Source organism: Drosophila miranda (genome assembly GCF_003369915.1).
Source record: "Drosophila miranda strain MSH22 chromosome Y unlocalized genomic scaffold, D.miranda_PacBio2.1 Contig_Y1_pilon, whole genome shotgun sequence".
Classification (NCBI taxonomy): Eukaryota; Metazoa; Arthropoda; class Insecta; order Diptera; family Drosophilidae; genus Drosophila; species Drosophila miranda.
This window is the reverse complement of record NW_022881603.1, coordinates 1229341-1251634: the sequence shown is the minus strand read 5'-3', so window position 1 is coordinate 1251634 and position 22294 is coordinate 1229341. Positions and strand designations below refer to the sequence as shown.

The 22294-nt window shown below is 46.9% G+C and overlaps 1 protein-coding gene and 1 pseudogene across 1 annotated transcript; both read left to right on the top strand.

Annotated features, from left to right (window-relative positions):
- The first annotated feature begins 45 nt into the window (after positions 1-45).
- Positions 46-18569, top strand: LOC117190127 (annotated as a pseudogene).
- A 646-nt stretch (positions 18570-19215) lies between these two features.
- On the top strand, positions 19216-21184 carry LOC117191011 (cytosol aminopeptidase-like). Its single transcript, XM_033395985.1, has 2 exons — positions 19216-20912; positions 21096-21184. The coding sequence occupies exons 1-2, from the start codon at positions 19343-19345 to the stop codon at positions 21104-21106; spliced, it is 1581 nt and encodes a 526-aa protein (XP_033251876.1). The 5' UTR covers positions 19216-19342; the 3' UTR covers positions 21107-21184.
- The last annotated feature ends 1110 nt before the right edge of the window (positions 21185-22294 follow it).

Sequence of the window (22294 nt, the reverse complement as noted above, 5' to 3'; positions counted from 1 at the left end):
TGTGTAGGATTCGCCCACGGAAGTCCGATATCAAACGCATAGGAAATGCAGGCTAGTCGATTAAATTTGGTACGCCTGACCACGGGTGATGGACAAGTGAGTGAGTCTTCTAAAAGCTAGTACTGATGTGCTTGCGAGGTCAAAATGAGGATGGCATGGATAACAGGCGGAGTGACTTTAGAAGTTGCCACTGTCCACTGTTTTTATGAGACAGAATGCCATAGTATTTCAGTTTGTGTGTGTTTTTTTTTTCTCTTTTGTCTTACACGTGCATGAGGGTGACAGAATGGATCAAAAATTAGGCCGCCGCAGGGAGCTAAAATATCGGAAATCAGTAAATTTTATGAGCTATCTTATCGGAAAAAAATATATTTTTTGTTATCAATTATCAAATTTAAAACTATATCCTTACATCTTAAATCTTTATTATAAAATTACTACTATCTACTTCATTAGCCCAACATTGAGTATCGCGACGTCCGTTATTTATCAACATGGGGTTAGATAGATCAGACGATGAAACGGAGGATGCGCCTCCAAAGTGCACTTTATGTTTGAAGGAACTAGCTGAAGCGGATAAATATGTGACAAAGTGCAACCATGAGTTTCACAAGTCCTGTATAAAGACCCATTTTATGGCAATAAACACTTGCCCAACTTGTCAAACTCAGTGCTTCGCCACAAAGTCTTTTCAACCCGTTCAGTTACCTTCAAGAACGCGTTCGGGGCAGGGAACCTCAGAAGATGGGAATGCAAGGGCACAACTCAAAGATCAACCTTCAACAAGCTCTAAGCTCGAGCAGCATGACCGCACAGATAAACGCAGCGGTTATGAAAATGCAAAACGAACTATTGTCACAGTTGACAGAAAAGATGGCAAACCTAATAACCACAAGCCTCGAATCTCACGTGGGTGCACCACAGCAACCACCGACCCCCCATCTGACTGACAACGCATCTCTGGATCACCTCTTAGGGCTCTCCGGAGCAAATGAGGATATGGGATCCCCGCAACCACGGCGATCAATAGCTAGGTCCATTGGCACAGACTTGGCTCAAAGGCCAGATAAAGTTGGTCACATTATAAATAATTGGAAACTTCGGTTCAATGTTCTGATGGTCTAAATGTGGACAGCTTTATTTATCGAGTGGAGGCCCTGACCCATCAAACCCTTGACGGGAATTTCGCCCTGTTATGCGGAAACGCAAACACCTTGTTTGAAGGCAAAGCTTCCGACTTTTACTGGCGGTACCACAAGACCGTTGGTGTGGTGCGATGGAAGGACCTTTGCATGGCTTTGAGAAAGCATTTCAGGGACCCTCGGACAGACGTTGATATTAGACAAATGATAAGAGACAGGAAACAAAAAGAAAAAGAGTCGTTTGAGGTATTTCTTGAATCTATCCAGAAGCTTACTGACCGACTAGATCAGCCGCTATCGGACAAGACCTTAATAGAAATTGTTCGACGAAATCTACGGCCGGAGATCCAGCACGAAATTTTGAATATTCCGATAAATTCGATCGAAACGTTGAGGGACATCTGCAGAAAAAGAGAATGTTTCTTGGAAGAGTTGCAACGTACGCACGGATTTCAAAAGCTAGGACCTTTCAAAAAGCAAGTCGCGGAGCTCGTAGAGGAAGCGATCAGTGACGAGGCAACTGAATTTTCAGAGGGGGAAGCTAATGAGGAAATAGGGGCAATGGCGTTAGTATGCTGGAACTGTAGGAAAGAGGGACATAGATACCAGGACTGTGCAGCGAAGCGGAAGATATTTTGCTACGGTTGTGGTATTCCAAATACTTATAAACCGTGTCAAAAAAAAAAGGGAAGGGGAACCCATCAGACACTCGTCAGCTGACAGGTGTTCCACACCGAAAACCGACGAAGCAGGATTAGAAGCAGAGAATCGTACTGATGGACAGGGAAAGATGCCCGAATTGGCTCAGGTAGCGGAACCTTTGTACTAGCACAGAAGAATATATAGTTTTAGAAACTTAGTTTTACCTATTAGGTCGCAGAAAATAAGAAGTGTCTCGAGAAGCACGAAGCGTCTTAAGGCATTTTGGGAAGCTTCAAAAGTCATAAACTCCATTAAGAAGAAAAATGGGGACCAACGTCCGTACGCAAAAGTTAGAGTGTTTGAGGAATCTAGAGTGGGTTTGTTAGACACGGGTGCGGGGATGAGTTGTGTGGGAGGGCAACTAGCCAAGGATTTGATATGTAGCGGAAGACCTTTCAAGAAGATAATGTCAAGCGCAAGTACAGCAGATGGAAAAAGGCAACAGATAGTAGGCAAATTAAGGACTAACATGGAATTTAAGGGAGAATCCAAGGAGATAGAACTATTTACCATTTCCTCTCTAAGTCAAGACTTATACTTGGGGATAGATTTTTGGAAAATCTTCAACCTATTACCATTGCCGTTACAGATAGCAGGAATAGAGGCATCTCAGAATAAACACATCTTGTCACTTGCCCAAGAATTCGCATTAAAAACAATAGTGGATCAGTTTCCTTCCTTTGCTGTTTCTGGTCTCGGTAAGACATCAATTCTGAGCCACGTGATAGATACGGGAAACGCTAAGCCCATCAAACAACGGCATTTTTCGGTTTCACCTGCCATAGAGAAGCTGATCTACGCGGAAGTAGACAGGATGATCAAGCTTGGGGTAATTGAGGAGTCGGAAAGCTCATGGGCCTCGCCTGTTGTCTTAGTCCAAAAACCAGGGAAAGTGAGACTTTGCTTGGACAGTAGAAAGGTGAATGCAGTAACTGAGAAAGATGCCTATCCGCTTCCCCACATTGATGGCAAGACGGCGTCCACTATACCAGGTAGACCCTTGTATCAATATAAGGTTATGCCATTCGGGCTGTGTAATGCGTCTCAAACGATGTCGAGACTGATGGATAAAGTCATTCCGTTTGCACTTCGCAACGAAGTATTCGTGTACTTGGATGATTTGCTCATAATCTCTGATAGCTTTGCCTCACACATGAAAGGGCTGGAGACGGTTTCTTCGAAAATTCGAAAGGCTGGACTGACAATAAACATCGAAAAAAGTCATTTTTGCATGCAATCGGTTAAGTATCTCGGGCATGTAATAGGTGAAGGGGGCATAAGGACCGATCCCGATAAGATTTCGGCCATTACCAACTTCCCTTTGCCAAAAACATTGAGAGCACTGAGAAGCTTTTTAGGCATGGCTGGCTGGTATTGGAAGTTTATTCTCAGTTTTGCTTCAGTTTCAGCTCCATTGACTGATCTGCTGAAACCAAACCAGAAATTTGTCATGTCCAGTGACGGAGAAAAAGGCTGAAAGAATTGCTCTGCAGTGCTCCTGTTTTGCGTAGCCCAGACTTCACTTAGCCATTTTACATCCATTGCGATGCAAGCAAATCAGGAGTTGGAGGGGTGCTAGTTCAGAAGACAGACGAGGGAGAGGTATTACCCATCGCTTTTGTGTCAAAAAAAATTAAATAGGGCACAGAGAAATTATACCGTTACGGAGCAGGAGTGCTTAGCTGTACTGGTCAGCATAAAGCGATTTAGGGCGTATGTCGAGGGCCACGAGTTTACGGTTATCACGGACCAAGCCTCATTAAAGTGGCTAATGTCACAAAGCGACCTGCACTCAAGATTAGCTAGATGGGCACTCAAACTCCAAGGCTTTCGATTTAAGATTGACCACAGAAAAGGGAAGTTAAATGTAGTACCTGACGTTTTATCGAGAGTCCATGAAGATGACATAGCGGCTATGGATATGAACCAGTGGCTATTGGTAGATACAGATTCCCCACACTTTAAATCGGCAGATTATTTAGATCTAGTAGAGCGTGTAGAAGTCAATAGTTCGAAACTGCCAGATGTAAAAGCTGTTGATGATTTGATCTATCGTCGAGCAGAACACTCAACAGGGTATAGTGCATGATTCTTTTGCATGGAAGCTCTGGGTACCGAAAGAGATGATAAAGGAAGTGTTGGAAAGAGCACATGACCATCCCTTGGCCTCCCATGGAGGGATACATAAGACTTTGGAGCGTATCAGGCGCTATTATTATTGGCCGGGTCTGGTGAATGACCTCCTATTGGAATACCGGCGGAATCACTGAGGTTTTTCCAAAGGCTCTACATCGACTTTCTGGGGCCATATCCAAGATCGCGAAGCGGACATGTTGCGATATTTATTGTACTAGATAACTATTCGAAGTTTGTTTTTCTAAAGCCCGTCAAGAAATTAACAGCAGAGGTGGTAATAAGTTATCTCAAGGAGGAACTGTTCCACACGTTTGGCGTACCGGAAACCATTTTCTCAGACAATGGCTCCCAGTTTAGAGCAGACGCATTCCAACATCTATTGAGAACTCACAGAGTAAAGCATACGTTGACGGCCGTGCATGCGCCGCAAGTAAATTCATCGGAGCGAGTAAATCGCTCGGTTATCGCTGCCATTAGAGCATATGTTCGACCGGATCAGAAGGATTGGGATGAGCATCTGAGCAGCATTTGCTGCGCCTTAAGACCGGCAATCCATTCGGGGATAGGGGCTACTCCTTACTATATGGTGGTTGGGCAGCAGATGATCACATCCGGGGAAACTTATTCGCTTCTGAGGTCGTTAAAATTGCTGGAAGACAGGGCAGCAAGTTTTACGAAAGAAGACTCGCTGGAGGTTATCCGGAAAAAGGCCAGCGAGGTCATGCAAAAGCAAAATGAGCGAAATCAACGGCAGTATGATAAAAGATCTCGGGAAGTGTCGTATAAAGTTGGGCAAGAGGTATTTAGGAGAAATTTTAAGCAAAGCAGTTTCCCAGCTGGTTACAATGCAAAACTTAGCAAGGTATTTGTGAAGGCGAGAGTTCGGAAAAAGATAGGGAATTCTATCTATGAACTAGAAGATTTACAGGGTAAAAGTATTGGCAGGTATCATGCGAAGGACATGCAGCAGTAGTGGCACCTAAGCTACGGGTTGGATCAGCCTTGTGCTTTCGGCCGTGTGACAGCTCTGTTTCGCTACCCCAAGTCTGATTTTGGCAGGGGGGAATTTGTAAAGTGCCCTGTAGCTTTGGGGGAATTCAATCGGGGAATAGGATAGCTTCTCGGCAGACCAAAATTCAGGTACATCTGGCCGTCCTAACAGCACTGGGGGTGGAAGAAAAAGAAAAATAAACGCGCCACCTATAGGTCAAGGATCGTATCTGAGGAAAGAGTAATGGAAGTTGACAGTTGAAGGGTCGAGCAGAGAAAGTAGGGTCCGAGTGTCGAGGCAGAATAGCATTCGCTTTTTTTCGTCTTGGACACTGAGCCAACTGGTAGCTTCTAGTGAAGCTCAGGAAGTAGATTCGGAAAAGTGCGCGAGCTTGCTAGAAAGAGAAAGAAAAGCAGTCAGCAAAGAAATTCCACTGCTAAATTGGGGCAGATCCGCGGTCGGAACTTTTGCTACCCCTTAGGTTTGGCACCCCAGCCTCAGTTAAATCTCAAGGCAAAGAGCACCGCTTCAACATAAATCCACCTGGCAAGGGGATGGCACAGCAGAGGGGAACCATAAACAAGGGGAACCTAGAGCGCAGCAGAGGCGATAAAAATTCGGCTAAGGCTGGCCTACCCGAATCTCAGTTTAATCTCAAGGCAAAAAGAGCACCGCTTCAACATAAATGCACCTGGCAAGGGGAATGCAAAGCAGAGGGGAACCATAAACAAGGGGAAGCTAGAGCGAAGCAGAGACGATAATAATTCGACCAAGGCTGGCCTAACTAGCTGAAGAAAGAGACAGTTGCCGTTGGGAAATGATATATTCTTTTGATTTACGATACACGACGTGCTGCTTCCCAACGGCAACTGTCTCTTTCTTCAGCTAGTTAAGCCAGCCTTGGTCGAATTATTCAACTGTCAACTTCCATTACACTTTCCTCAGATACGATCCTTGACCTATTGGTGGCGCGTTTATTTTTCTTTTTCTTCCACCCCCAGTGCTGTTAGGACGCACAGATGTACCTGAATTTTGGTCTGCCGAGAAGCTATCCTATTCCCCAGGTAATTTCCCCTAAAGCTACAGGGCACTTTACAAATTCCCCCCTGCCAAAATCAGACTTGGGGTAGCGAAACAGAGCTGTCACACGGCCGAAAGCACAAGGCTGATCCAACCCGTAGCTTAGGTGCCACTACTGCCGCATGTCCTTCGCATGATACCTGCCAATACTTTTACCCTGTAAATCTTCTAGTTCATAGATAGAATTCCCTATCTTTTTTTGCATTGTAACCAGCTGGGAAACTGCTTTGCTTAAAATTTCTCCTAAATACCTCTTGCCCAACTTTATACGACACTTCCCGAGATCTTTTATCATACTGCCGTTGATTTCGCTCATTTTGATTTTGCATGACCTCGCTGGCCTTTTTCCGGATTACCTCCAGCGAATCTTCTTTCGTTAAACTTGCTGCCCTGTCTTCCAGCAATTTTAACGACCTCAGAAGCGAATAAGTTTCCCCGGATGTGATCATCTGCTGCCCAAACACCATATAGTAAGGAGTAGCCCCTATCCCCGAATGGATTGCCGGTCTTAAGGCGCAGCAAATGCTGCTCAGATGCTCATCCCAATCCTTCTGATCCGGTCGAACATATGCTCTAATGGCAGCGATAACCGAGCGATTTACTCGCTCCGATGCATTTGCTTGCGGCGCATGCACGGCCGTCAACGTATGCTTTACTCTGTGCGTTCTCAATAGATGTTGGAACGCGTCTGCTCTAAACTGGGAGCCATTGTCTGAGAAAATGGTTTCCGGTACGCCAAACGTGTGGAACAGTTCCTCCTTGAGATACCTTATTACCCCCTCTGCTGTTAATTTCTTGACGGGCTTTAGAAAAACAAACTACGAATAGTGATCTAGTACAATAAATATCCCAACATGTCCGCTTCGCGATCTTGGATATGGCCCCAGAAAGTCGATGTAGAGCCTTTGGAAAAACCTCAGTGATTCCGCCGGTATTCCAATAGGAGGTCTTAATGTGGTGTTGGGTGGTTTTGTTGGTTTGCATTGACTGCAGGCATTTAAGTGTGTCTTCACGTCATTCACCAGACCCGGCCAATAATAATAGCGCCTGATACGCTCCAAAGTCTTATGTATCCTTCCATGGGAGGCCAAGGGATGGTCATGTGCTCTTTCCAACACTTCCTTTATCATCTCTTTCGGTACCCAGAGCTTCCATGCAAAAGAATCATGCACTAGATCCCCTGTTGAGTGTTCTGCTCGACGATAGATCAAACCATCAACAGCTTTTACATCTGGCAGTTTCGAACCATTGGCTTCTACACGCTCTACTAGATCTAAATAATCTGCCGATTTAAAGTGTAGGGAATCTGTATCTACCAATAGCCCCTGGTTCATATCCATAGCCGCTATGTCATCTTCATGGACTCTCGATAAAACGTCAGGTATTACATTTAACTTCCCTTTTCTGTGGTCAATCTTAAATCGAAAGCCTTGGAGTTTGAGTGCCCATCTATCTAATCTTGAGTGCAGGTCGCTTTGTGACATTAGCCACTTTAATGAGGCGTGGTCCGTGATAACCGTAAACTCGTGGCCCTCGACATACGCCCTAAATCGCTTTATGCTGACCAGTGCAGTTAAGCACTCCTGCTCCGTAACGGTATAATTTCTCTGTGCCCTATTTAATTTTTTTGACACAAAAGCGATGGGTAATTCCTCTCCCTCGTCCGTCTTCTGAACTAGCACCCCTCCAACTCCTGATTTGCTTGCATCGCAATGGATGTAAAATGGCTAAGTCAAGTCTGGGCTACGCAAAACAGGAGCACTGCAGAGCAATTCTTTCAGCCGCTCAAATGCTTTTTCTCCGTCACTGGACATGACAAATTTCTGCTTTGGTTTCAGCAGATCAGTCAATGGAGCTGAAACTGAAGCAAAACTGAGAATAAACTTCCTATACCAGCCAGCCATGCCTAAAAAGCTTCTCAGTGCTCTCAATGTTTTTGGCAAAGGGAAGTTGGTAATGGCCGAAATCTTATCGGGATCGGTCCTTATGCCCCCTTCACCTGATCTAGTCGGTCAGTAAGCTTCTGGATAGATTCAAGAAATACCTCAAACGACTCCTTTTTTTTTGTTTCCTGTCTCTTATCATTTGTCTAATATCAACGTCTGTCCGAGGGTCCCTGAAATGCTTTCTCAAAGCCATGCAAAGGTCCTTCCATCGCACCACATCAACGGTCTTGTGGTACCGCCAGTAAAAGTCGGAAGCTTTGCCTTCAAACAAGGTGTTTGCGTTTCCGCATAACAGGGCGAAATTCCCGTCAAGGGTTTGATGGTTCAGGGCCTCCACTCGATAAATAAAGCTGTCCACATTTAGACCATCAGATGCTCCATTGAACCGAAGTTTCCAATTATTCATAATGTGACCAACTTTATCTGGCCTTTGAGCCATGTCTGTGCCAATGGACCTAGCTATTGATCGCCGTGGTTGCGGGGATCCCATATCCTCATTTGCTCCGGAGAGCCCTATGCGGTGATCCAGAGATGCGTTGTCAGTCAGATGGGGGATCGGTGGTTGCTGTGGTGCACCCACATGAGATTCGAGGCTTGTGGTTATTAGGTTTGCCATCTTTTCTGTCAAATGTGACAATAGTTCGTTTTGCATTTTCATAACCGCTGCGTTTATCTGTGCGGTCATGCTGCTCGAGCTTAGAGCTTGTTGAAGGTTGATCTTTGAGTTGTGCCCTTGCATTCCCATCTTCTGAGGTTCCCTGCCCCAAACGCGTTCTTGAAGGTAACTGAACGGGTTGAAAAGACTTTGTGGCGATGCACTGAGTTTGACAAGTTGGGCAAGTGTTTATTGCCATAAAATGGGTCTTTATACAGGACTTGTGAAACTCATGGTTGCACTTTGTCACATATTTATCCGCTTCAGCTAGTTCCTTCAAACATAAAGTGCACTTTGGATACGCAGCCTCCGTTTCATCGTCTGATCTATCTAACCCCATGTTGATAAACAACCGACGTCGCGATTCTCAATGTTGGGCTAATGAAGTAGATAGTAGTAATTTTATAATAAAGATGTAAGATGTAAGGATATAGTTTTAAATTTGATAATTGATAACAAAAAATATATTTTTTTTCGATAAGATAGCTCATAAAATTTACTGATTTCCGATATTTTAGCTCCCTGCGGCGGCCTAATTTTTGATCCATTCTGTCACCCTCATGCACGTGTAAGCAAAGAGAAAAAAAACACACACAAACTGAAATACTATGGCATTCTGTCTCATAAAAACAGTGGACAGTGGCAACTTCTAAAGTCACTCCGCCTGTCATCCATGCCATCCTCATTTTGACCTCGCAAGCACATCAGTACTAGCTTTTAGAAGACTCACTCACTTGTCCATCACCCGTGGTCAGGCGTACCAAATTTAATCGACTAGCCTGCATTTCCTATGCGTTTGATATCGGACTTCCGTGGGCGAATCCTACACAATTAGTTAGAAAAAAGAGTTCGAGCTTAACTACGATAGATGTGGCCACCGGTTAACTCCTTAGAGCCAATTCCGCTGTTTTCCGTATCACTTCACATAGCTGCCAAAACTCATTGAAAATAGTTAGATCATTCAAACCCACATCCGTCATGGTCAGGTTGAAGTCACTAAGAGGCCTCCCCCTGAAGACCAATGCTTGATTAGGGAATGAAATAAGAAGGAAGTTAAGGAATAAGTTCAGCCACTCTGCTTTGGTGACACTAAGCAGTGCACAAAACCGTCACTGATTTCTTTGATCTGAAAGGTTGATCGTGAAATATGAAAGGCCATCAGTAATGAAAAGTGAGCCACACTCGTATAATGTACGTTAGTACATCTACGTTGTGGCCCCACGTTGGGCGCCAAATATAAAAATGTTTATTATTATCATTTTTGTAGTGGACAACGGTTAGTAGGACTGATGTTTTCCTCAGAGGTCGACTAGCACGCTATCATTCCGGCTAGTGTCTCGTCGGCAAAAGGGTGGTGTTCTTTTTATTTGTCTATTCTGTGACCTACGATATTTGTTATACCCGATACGCAAAATGAGTATTGGGGTATATTAGATTTGTGGTAAAAGTGGATGTGTGTAACGTCCAGAAGGAATCGTTTCCGACCCCATAAAGTATATATATTCTTGATCAGCATCAATAGCCGAGTCGATTGAGCCCTGTCTGTCTGTCCCTCTGTCCGTCCGTCCGTCTGTCCGTCTGTCCGTCCGTCCGTCTGTGCGTCTGTCCGTCCCCTTCAGCGCCTAGTGCTCAATGACTATAAGAGCTAGAGCAACGATGTTTTGGATCCAGACTTCTGTGATATGTCACTGCTACAAAAACATTTCAAGACTTCGCCCCGCCCACTTCCACTCCCACAAAGGACGAAAATCTGTGGCATCCACATTTTTAAAGATACGATAAAACCAAAAACGCAGAATCGTAGAGGATGACTATATGTTCTCGAGTGTAAAATCTCAACCAGATCGTATAATTATTATAGCCAGAATCAAGAAAACAATTTCATTCTTTCTCGCTCTGTCTCTCTCTAACACACAGGTTTCAAGGTCTGTTTTGCCAATTGCAAAATATGAGTTCAAGGATATCAGAACCTATAAGAGCCATTGCAACCAAATTTGGTATCCACACTCCTGTGATATCGGACCTTGATTGTTTCGTGTCCAAATTTCGCCACACCCCCTTTCGCCCCCGCAAAGGACGAAAATCTGGGGCATCCACAAATCTCAGAGACTATTAACGCTAGAGTAACCAAATTTAGTATCCGCCCTCCTGTTAGATCTCACTATAAAACGTATGTCTCAGAATGTCGCCCAACCCCCTTCCGCACCCACAAAGAACGAAAATCTGTTGCATCCACAATATTGCACATTCGAGAAAACTAAAAACGCAGAATCATAGATAATGACCATATCTATCAGACTGCTGAATCTGGATCAGATCGGATCATTTTTGTGGCTACGCAGCGCCCGACGTCACGCTCAGACTGATTTTCTGTCTCTCTCGCACGCACTCTTTGTCGTGTCGTTTAATATTAGCGGCGTCTGCCGGAGGAGAGCCATACTGACTAAGTATCGGGTATAAATGTAGAGTTGCGGTCTCCGCAGCAACTCACAACGTTCCCCCCCGTTTTTATATTAAAAGAGCGTGCAAGAAACTTAACGACATGTACAAGTACAATTCCAGAACCGGAGAGAAACAAAACTTTTGGCCATTAGACTTCACTTACACATATGCACACGCACGCGACACGAACGGATCAAAAGTCGTCCTCAGCTGGAATGAAGGACCACGCCCACCCCTCCTTGGTCATAGTCTACCATCTTCCTCTATTCTTTATGACCCCTTTTCTTTAGGGCTCGCTACTACAGGGGCTGGGTATCGGAAATCAAGATCAACGCTTAAGGAGACATTATAAGTTTATTCATTAATAGCTAAAATTTAAATACATTACTAGCACTTAGTTTACCCTCTCCAAATATTTTCAATTTCCCTTAACTTAACTCCCCTGCGCTTAAACTTGGTTTTATTTGTATTCTTCGAAACTCAAAGATTGGCCTTGCTGCGTCAGCAGCTGATCCCCTCTGTCAAACTTAAACGCTCGATTGTCGGCTCGACAGACTTCAAAGTAACCGCATTTCTTTTTCGTTTCTCCCCAATAGAACAAGTGTGATTTAGCCAATTGTCATCATCGGCAGAACCGATTATTAAAATGACTTTGCTTTATGGTTTTATTTACTCACTGTTTCTTTTGTTGTGTTGCGGTCCATCGGCGAAAGCGCTTTCTCGATGCCAGCTGATAAATCTTCGTGAGTGATCAAGAGTTTTTTATTTATTTATTTTTTTGTTGTACCTGTATGTGTAAACTGGCACTTCCACTCACACTCGCCCTAGGAGAGCACAACGAAATCCCCCTTACCCCTTTGCAGTGGAATTAATAGGTATGTTTTTTTTTATCTTTAGCTTATTATAAATTCATTATTTTACTCATTTGCGCTACTTCCTCTTCCTATTCTTTTCTCCTTTCCCGTCCACTCGCACTCTCTCTCCTTCTGCGTTCGACCGAAAATTTGAGCTGATCCCGCTACCTTTCCGCTAACTCGCTCTGGCTTTTCGGTTTCGGTTCAACCACTGGAGTTCTATGACACTGCGGCACTGAGACGAAGGGTTCTTCCGTTTACAAAAAAAGTTTGATCGAAAATTAGTTTTCGTTTTCTTTTGATCTGCTCGCGATACACGACGTGCTGCTTCCCAACGGCAACTGTCTCTTTCTTCAGCTAGTTAGGCCAGCCTTGGTCGAATTATTCTCGTCTCTGCTTCGCTGTAGCTTCCCTTGTTTATGGTTCCCCTCTGCTTTGCATTCCCCTTGCCAGGTGCATTTATGTTGAAGCGGTGCTCTTTTTGCCTTGAGATTAAACTGAGATTCGGGTAGGCCAGCCTTAGCCGAATTATTATCGCCTCTGCTGCGCTCTAGGTTCCCCTTGTTTATGGTTCCCCTCTGCTGTGCCTTCCCCTTGCCAGGTGGATTTATGTTGAAGCGGTGTGCCTTGAGATTTAACTGAGGCTGGGGTGCCAAACCTAAGGGTTAGCAAAAGTTCCGACCGCGGATCTGCCCCAATTTAGCAGTGGAATTTCTTTGCTGACTGCTTTTCTTTCTCTTTCTAGCAAGCTCGCGCACTTTTCCGAATCTACTTCCTGAGCTTCACTAGAAGCTACCAGTTGGCTCAGTGTCCAAGACGAAAAAAAGCTAAAATGCTATTCTGCCTCGACACTCGGACCCTACTTTCTCTGCTCGACCCTTCAACTGTCAACTTCCATTACTCTTTCCTCAGATACGATCCTTGACCTCTAGGTGGCGCGTTTATTTTTCTTTTTCTTCCACCCCCAGTGCTGTTAGGACGCACAGATGTACCTGAATTTTGGTCTGCCGAGAAGCTATCCTATTCCCCGAGTGAATTCCCCCAAAGCTACAGGGCACTTTACATAAGTTGATAAACTTTTACCAAGAATCATCTTTCTTATAGGAGAAAATACTAAAGGCAAACAGGACTGTTCGGAGCAGAACCCAGCCGATTAGCTGCTTGCCAAATAGCACCTAATTCTTGGCCCTCAGCCGCTTATTTTGTTTGTTACTTATGTCTATGTCACTCATTTGTTTGTTAAAGCTTTGCGCTTGCTTGCCCTGCTAAACGCTCTCTGCCAGCTCGCTCTTCGCTATCTCCGCTTTGCGTCTGCCTACCGACGTCGGCAGAGCGAAGCTGCGCTTAGCGATCGAAGCGGCAATGTAAAGGGCAGGCAAGCCACACTTGCAATTTGGATGTCACGCATTAAAGAACATATCGTAATTTTATTTCTGCGCCGAGTTTTATTTAATTCGAAATAATTAGTCGGCCGATTGGGGATAAAAAACATTATCTCCACATTATCTCCAAATTTGGCGACCCCGACGTGATCTCTGAGTTGCAGTGTCAATTAATAATCATGCGCGGTCGACATTCGTTAGCCCTAGCAAATTTTCGGCGGTTAAGCACAATTCGGTGCTAAAACACACTTACATACACCTACATACACGCATTGCTGGCTATTAATTTCTCTGTCGCGACAATTCGGTCAGTGCAGTGCGGTAGGCAGTGCAGCGAACTCACTAATACACACAAGCGGAGTACAAAGCGGAATCGGACAGCTCGCACAGCCGCACAGCTAAAGGCAGCAGGTAAAGGAGCTACTTTCGATGTTTTCCCATACGTAAATGGTGTTCCAATGAACCCGCTGCTTTGGAAGGCGTATCGGAGGCGGATCGCGAAAAGTTCCTTACCTTTCATGACTGGACTGAAGTAACCAAGGCGCTTGGTCTAGTTTGGGATCCCACCACGGACAATCTTCTGTTTAGCTTCGCTCACGTCGGAACCGCTGCAGGCCCAATATCGAAGCGTTCGGTCCTGTCTACACTAGCTAGGTTCTACGATCCTCTAGGGCTCATCACTCCCATCATCACAAAAGCTAAAATATTTATGCAGTCGCTATGGAACGAAAGCCTAAAGTTGAATTGGGACGAAAGCCTGCCCCAGGATCTACATACGACTTGGATTGAGCTGACTTCGCAGTTGTCGATGGTTAAAAACTTTAAGTTTCCACGTTACGTGCTTCGGCAGCAAGCCAGATTAGAAATGCACGCGTTTTGTGATGCGAGCCAAGCAGCATATGGCGCCTGTGTATACATGCTTTCGGAAGCTCTTGGCATTGTGCAAAGTCATCTCTTATGCTCTAAATCCAGAGTCGCGCCCTTGAAAAGTATGACTATCCCAAGCTTGAGCTATCCGCTGCCCTCGTATTAGCCGAACTAGTGTCCACCATAGTTAAGGGATTATCAGCTCCATGCCAAATACATTGCTGGTCGGATTCGTCCATAGCCCTTGCCTGGATTCGAGAATCACCATTGAATTTTAATATATTTGTTTCTAATCGAGTTCAGCGGATTCAGGAGCTCACCGCTGGAATGACTTGGCATCACGTGCCCACAAAGTTGAATCCTGCCGACATCATATCACGTGGATCCACGCCCGCTGAACTAATGGATAGAAGCCTTTGGATCTCTGGACCACCATTCTTGCGTCTTGCAGGCTTGCAATTGCCGACCGATGTACCAGAACGTCGTCATGCAGCATTGGTTGTTTCAAACGAAAGGGATGTATCGTACGATTGCAAATTTCAAAACTCATTCGGATCCATGCAGCGCGTCTTTGCTTACATATATCGATTCTACATTCTCAAGGACAAAGGCATAGCGCGGTCGAAGGGTCAACTTACCGTAATCGACATCAAAAATGGTACGCATTTGCTCATAAGGGCAATACAGCAGCAACAATTTTCGGAAGAGATAAGGGCCCTCGCCAGCAAACAGGCCCTACCCCCAAAAAGCACGATGGCCTCACTGAATCCATTTCTGGATAGCTTTGGATTGCTGCGTGTTGGAGGCCGCCTCCAAAATGCCGAATTGGACTACGACGCGAAGCACCCGATCCTGCTTCCTAAGGGACATCCTGTCACTGTCTCTATTATTATCTTCTTTCACGAAAGGTTTCTCCACGCAGGAGCTCAAGGATTGCTCGGACTGCTTCGGCAAAAATTCTGGCCTATTGGTGGACGCAAATATGTTGCGGGAATCTTTCGCAAATGTGTTAGATGCTTTCGTTTGAAGCCAGTGCTGAGCCAGCATTAATTGACAGCCAGCATTCCACACAACGGGCGTTGATTTTTGCGGACCCTTTTATCACAAGTCGGAAGTCAGAAGCAGGCCTCCTATCAAATGTTACATCGCTGTCTTCGTATGCTTTAGCACCAAAGCAACTCATTTGGAAGTCGTTCGGGATCTATCTACAGAATCCTTTCTGGCAGCATTAAGGCGTTTTATAAGTCTACGTCCCAAACCTCGAATCATCTGGTCAGACAACGCTACAAATTTTGTAGGAGCAAAAAATGAGCTTTTGGAGCTTCGGCAAATGTTCCTCAGCGATCCTCATACGTCGGCTGTGTCACATCTCTGCGTTTCTAGTATAATCGATTGGAAATTCATCCCCCTCGCTCAACTCATTTTGGGGGTTTGTGGGAGGCGGCTGTTAAAGCAGCTAAATATCATTTTCATCGCATCGTCGGGACCTACATTTTTACTCTTGATGAAATTCAGACCTTGGCTTGTGAAATCTCTGCTTTGTTAAATTCCCGTCCGCTTTATGCAATTACAGAAAGTCCCGATGATCTAGATGTGCTCACGCCAAACCACTTTCTCAATGGAGCCCCGAAAGCTGCATTCGACGAGCCAGATGTGGCGCATCTCCGGGTCAACCTACTTAGTCGATGGCAGCGGCTGTGTCAAATGAAGCAGGCGTTTTGGAGAAAATGGAGCACGGCGTATCTTTCGATTCTTCAGGAGCGGAGCAAGTGGCGGTCATCGTCTCTAAACATCAAGCTAGGAGCGCTCGTCATGATCAAGGAGGAAACGCTGCCACCATTAAGGTGGCCGCTTGGCCGCATTGAGAGCGTCATCCCAGGAAAAGATGGAACCATCAGAGTAGCCGTCATCCGCACTCAAAGAGGCCTTTTCAAGAGGGCCGTTGGAAAAATAGCGGTTCTGCCCCTTCAGGATGGATCTGTTGAAAGCCTTTGCCTTCCAACGGGGGGTGCATGTTCGGAGCAGAACCCAGCCGATTAGCTGCTTGCCAAATAGCACCTAATTCTTGGCCCTCAGCCGCTTATTTTGTTTGTTACTTATGTCTATGTCACTCATTTGTTTGTTAAAGCTTTGCGCGTGCTTGCCCTGCTAAACGCTCTCTGCCAGCTCGCTCTTCGCTATCTCCGCTTTGCGTCTGCCTACCGACGTCAGCCGAGCGAAGCTGCGCTTAGCGATCGGAGCGGCAATGTAAAGGGCAGGCAAGCCACACTTGCAATTTGGATGTCACGCATTAAAGAACATATCGTAATTTTATTTCTGCGCCGAGTTTTATTTAATTCGAAATAATTAGTCGGCCGATTGGGGATAAAAAACATTATCTCCACAAGGACTATAAAAATAACGAAAAATACCGAAAAAGTCAACTTCGGCTTATCTTAAAAGGTTTTCAGTTCAAAGCTAATGAAAATATATGCCTGTTGTTTTCTTTCAATTTAGAGAATAATATCGGGAGAAACGTATATGAAAATGGGTTTAATTATTTATTCTCGTATATTGTTTTTTTGACAGTGTATGCCTCGCCCTGACTCACTTTATAATTGTGATTTTTGTTGTTGCTGTTGTTTCTGGTCAAGTGCTGTGAAGAGGTGGGGAATTTATGTTTCCGACTAAAGTGTTTCTTTTGTAAATCACTTTCGAGCTCCAGAGCCATGCAAAGGCTGAGGTTGAAGGTTGAATTAAAATTCCTGCACTTATAATTATCTCCTGCTGTTGTCCTTTACATGTGTACATATGTACTTCCTTTCACCGCATGTATTTTCAAATGTCAATTAGTTGAGTTAATTGTGCGAAAGTGCAAAATGTGAACCGCAATATCGTTTAGATACATTTACGGAATTCACTCGCCTCTGTCAATCTTTTGGCTTCTATTGTCTCCTTGCCCCCCCTGGTCCTCGGTCTTTTGGCCTTTGTTGGGGCAGCAGAGCCCTTTTGCGAGGCCAGCTTTGCGCAGTTCGAGGAGCTGTCGTTGAACAAGCGCATGGAGGAGGTGGCCAAGAACGAGGAGGCCACCGAGGAGGACGACATCGATGTGGAGCTGCGCCTGTCGCGCTTCGAATACCTCATGGAGAGGCGTCTGCTGCTGCTGAACAGTGTCCTGCTGCGCCAGAATCCGCACAACGTTCACGAGTGGCACAAGTGGGTCAACCTGTACGAGGACAAGCCCACGGAGATCATCAACACCTACACCGAGGCCGTGCAGACAGTGCAGCCCAAGCTGGCGGTGGGAAAGCTGCACACCCTCTGGGTGAGTTTGCCAAGTTCTACGAGTCCAATGGCCAGGTGGAGGACGCCCGCGTGGTCTTCGAGCGGGGCACCGAGGTGGAGTACGTCAAGGTGGCGGATCTGGCCGCCGTGTGGTGCGAGTGGGCGAAGATGGAGCTGCGCCAGCAACAGTTCGAGGCAGCCCTCAAGCTGATGCAACGTGCCACGGCCATGCCCAAGCGGAAGGTGGCGTATCACGACGACTCGGAGACAGTGCAGTCGCGCCTCCACAGATCCCTGAAGGTGTGGTCCATGTACGCCGATCTGGAGGAGTCCTTTGGCACCTTCAAGACCTGCAAGGCCGTCTACGAGAGCATCATCGACCTGAAGATCTGCACGCCGCAGGTGATCATCAACTATGGCATGTTCCTCGAAGAGCACAACTACTTCGAGGAGGCCTATCGGGCCTACGAGAAGGGCATTGCCCTGTTTAAGTGGCCGAATGTGTACGACATCTGGAACTCGTATCTAAGCAAGTTCCTCGCGCGCTACGGGGACACAAAGCTGGAGCGGGCCCGCGACCTCTTCGAACAGTGCCTGGATCAGTGACCCGATGAGCAATCCAAGTACTTTTACCAGCTCTACGCGAAGCTGGAGGAGGAGCACGGCCTGGCCCGGCATGCCATGTCCATCTACGATCGCGCCACGTCCGCCGTCAAGGAAGAGAAGATGTTCGACATGTACAACATATTCGTGAAGAAGGCCGCCGAGATCTACGGCCTGCCACGCACCAGGGAGATCTACGAGAAGGCCATCGAGGCTCTGCACGAGCAGCATATGCGCCACATGTGCGTCAAATTCGCCGAGCTGGAGACGAAGCTGGGCTAGGTGGATCGAGCCAGGGCCATCTACGCTCACAGGTGAGTCGACATTTAACCGTTGGATCGTCAATATTCTAAGCTCTCTTCTGCTTTGTCCCAACAGGTGTGCGATCCCCGCATCACGGCGGACTTCTGGCATACCTGGAAGGAGTTCGAGGTGCGTCATGGCAACGAGGATACGATGCGTGAAATGCTGCGGATCAAGACCTACAACACTCAGGTCAACATGATGGCTGCCCAGTTTGTCAACACGAACACGAATGGTGTGGCTGCCGATGCTGGTGCTGGCTCCGGACCGGATGCCATGCGGCTGCTCGAGGAAAAGGCCCGCCAGGCGGCGGCCGAGGCCAAGCAGAAGCCCGCCGAGAAGGCTGCCTCCAATATCATGTTTGTGCACGGCGAGACCCAGTGCGGGGCCAAGGGCAAGGAAAATACAGTCGTCAATCCGGATGAGATTGATATTGGCGACAGCGAGGACGACGACGACGATGAGGAGGAGGACCCGCAGCAGCCGAGTGGAGACCAGGCCGAGGCAGGCCAGGCCACAACCAAAACCGATGACGAGGGCCTCATCATGAAGAAACTGCGCTTCGAACATAAGGCCATACCGGCCAAGGTCTTTGGCAGCCTCAAGCCGACAAATCAATCCGATTCTGATGAGGGATAAATCTTTTGTTTCTTTTGATTACGCCAAATATAAATGTATGTCTGTGGAATACTTCCCTCGATTGGAGACCTATTCTTCGGAGACCTATTCTTCGTTTTGTTCGGAAATTCAATAATTCCTCGAATCTCAGCAGGCGTTGGCAATGTTTCCCTGCCAGAGTTTGAGCCTTGGGATATCTCATTCCTTTCAAATCAGCTGTGGAAGCACATCTATTCTCTCTATTTTTTAGATTTACATTTTTTTTATTCGGAAAAAAAGCTAAATTTGTCTGGAACTGTCTGAAAAATAAGAGTACTTTCGTAACCTGGCGCTAGGGACTGTCACTATCATTAAGCGATGAAGTCTGTACGCTTGATGCACGCCCTGTGCAGGCGTGTCCAGCACACATTCCTGGCCAGACGCAGAGATGTGGAACAGCGACGGCACTACGCCGAGAAATGTGACTCGGTGATCAAAGGCGTTGTGGTGGGCGTGTACGCCAAGGAGGGCGACCGCCAGCCCCAGATGACACCATCCGGCGAGAAGTTTGACGATCGCGTCCAGGGTAAGATCACTGATCTCATACGCGAGACGGGCCTGAGTGGCCAGCTGGGAAAAGGCCGTGTCTTCATGAACGTGGATGCGGAGTTCCGTGCGGTGGCCGTGGTTGGCGTGGGACAGGAGGGGGCCGGCTTCAACGACCTGGAGATGATCGACGAGGGAATGGAGAACGCTCGCGTCGCTGCCGGCGTGGGGGCTCGTGCCCTTCAACTGCAGGGCTGCACAGATGTATTCGTGGAGTCGATGGAGTATGCGGAGCAGGCGGCCGAGGGGAGCGCCTTGGCCGTCTGGCGCTACAACAAGCGCCGTCGGGACCGCACACTCATTCCCAAACTGGAGCTGTACGACTCTCCCGACTCGGATGCCTGGATGCGGGGCCTGTTCAAGGCCGAATCGCAGAACCTGGCCCGTCGCCTGGCCGATACGCCGGCCAATCAGATGACGCCCACAATCTTCGCCCAGTCAACGGTGGATGCCCTGTGCCCCTGCGGGGTATCCGTGGAGGTACGCAGCATGGACTGGATCGAGTCCAAGAGCTTGAACAGCTTATTGATGGTGGCCAAGGGCAGCTGCGAGCCGCCGATCATCTTGGAAATCGCCTACTGCGGCACCGCACCCGAGGACAAGCCCATCCTCCTGCTGGGCAAGGGCATCACATTTAACAGCGGGGGCCTCTGCCTCAGTCCCAAGGACTGCTTGTCCATGTACCGCGGCTGCATGTCCGGTGCAGCCGCCTGCGTGGGCGTCATCCGAGCCGCTGCCGCCCTATCGCTGCCCCTAAACATAACGGCACTGCTGCCGCTGTGCGAGAACATGCCCTCCGGAATGGCGGCCAAGCCTGGCGACGTGGTGTCCCTCCTCAATGGCAAAACTCTCGGCTTCGTGGACGTCAGCAAGGCTGGTGTGATGGCCATGGCCGATCCCTTGCTCTACGCCCAGACGATCTACAAGCCGCGCATGGTCGTGGACATTGCTACAGTGGGCTACGCCGTCTGCCCAGCGCTGGGCGGAGCAGCAGCCGGGATTTTCAGCAATTCGAACTTCGTCTACAAGCAGTTCGAGAATGCCGGTGCCCTTACGGGGGATCGCGTTTGGCGTCTGCCCCTGTGGCGCTACTTCAAGGAACTGATCATGCCGAACGAGACCTTTGACATCAGCAACCGTGGACGTGGCCCCGCCTCCAGCTGCATCGCTGCCGCCGTTCTGCACGAGCTGGTGCCGTGCGTCGACTGGGCCCACCTGGACATCCGCAACGTGGGCATGCTGACGCGCTACAATCCGCTCCCATATTTGCTGAAGAACCGCATGACTGGCCGTCCCACTCGCACCATCGTTCAGTTTCTGTTTCAGATGGCTCGCCCCGACGGCAAGTAATCTGATTATGTTCGTTACACAATTCCTTTGTTAATGTTCCGCGTTCCAAATTTGTTGTTAATTGAAGTACCCCCACCACCACCCCCCCCAACATTTTCACGCAAATTGCCAAGAGGTACACACCCCAAGAGGTTACACGAACACATTTTTATTATTGTTCAATTTTAATCCACAGTTTACAATTGAGCTTCCATGCTGATTGAAGGATAAAAAGAACCACATAAAATATGCAAAAATCGAGAATATACATGACATATAATGAAATCTGGCCGAGGTGAGGTCATTACAAATCAGGCTCGTTAAAAACCTCGAAAAACATTTTTGCAATACAAATGGTGGAGAAATTAGCCGCTTATTTTAATTTTCCTCAACGCTCAAGAATCTATACTTATGCTCATTATTGCGTTGCTATTGCTTACAGAGGCTTTACATAGAGCTCTCACATGCACAGTCAAAAACCGCAACTGCACACACATGCACACGCATACAGCGATGCGTTCGGTTTTCGCATTGGGAGCGACGCATCGCGTGATCTTCTAATTCTCTTTCGCTCGCCTTCTTTTCGTTGAGTGGAGTAGCTTAGAAATTCCAGTTGCTGTACCGTTGCCACTTAGCCGCGCCTTCCACTTACTTAACCCACTAATTTAATAGGATTATAAATACAATCAATGGCCGGAAAGAATTACATATATTTACATATGTATATGTATATGTCAACGTGTCCCGTTTATTTTGGTGATCTGTTGTTATTCGACCAAAAATTGCTTCCTTCTCGTTTCATTTGTTGTACCGTTGTAGCTGAGCGTCCTTGGTGCTAAGTGCGTCTTGCGGGAAAAATTAGTGGATTATTCGCGCACAAAAAGAGCCGATCGCGGAAAGAAAAATATGAATATATTATAAAATTCATTTGTTTTTCTGTTTGTTTTTTTTATACCCGATACTCAAAAAGAGTATTGGGGTTGTGAAGGCATAAGCCTCCACAGCACTAACCACGACACCATCCCCTGGAGGGACCGCCCCGACGGCTGGTTATCTAATTTCATTATTTCATTATCACTTTTTATCCGATTCTTATTACTTCTATTATAATTAGTATTACTTAGACAACGAACAATGAATCCTTAGTTTCCCCAATTAAAATAAGAAATAGGCTAAGAAAACACCTAAAATAGTGAGGCGTTTTACTTATTAGCAGCGAAGAGACAACACGAAAGAGAGACGCCTACTACGGCCAAGCAGCAAAGAGAGCCGACATGGAAGAGAAGGATACGAAGAGACTCGCCGGTCGCTCTTACGCCCACGCAGCCAAAGCAAGAGAGAGAACGGCCGAAGGCAAAGGAACAGCATGCAAGAGAGCGAAGCGGTAGAGAAGCC

What these genes read in the sequence shown, in the direction of transcription:
- LOC117191011 (XM_033395985.1), top strand. Translation starts at nt 19,343, where the DNA reads ATGAAGTCTGTACGCTTGATGCACGCCCTGTGCAGGCGTGTCCAGCAC.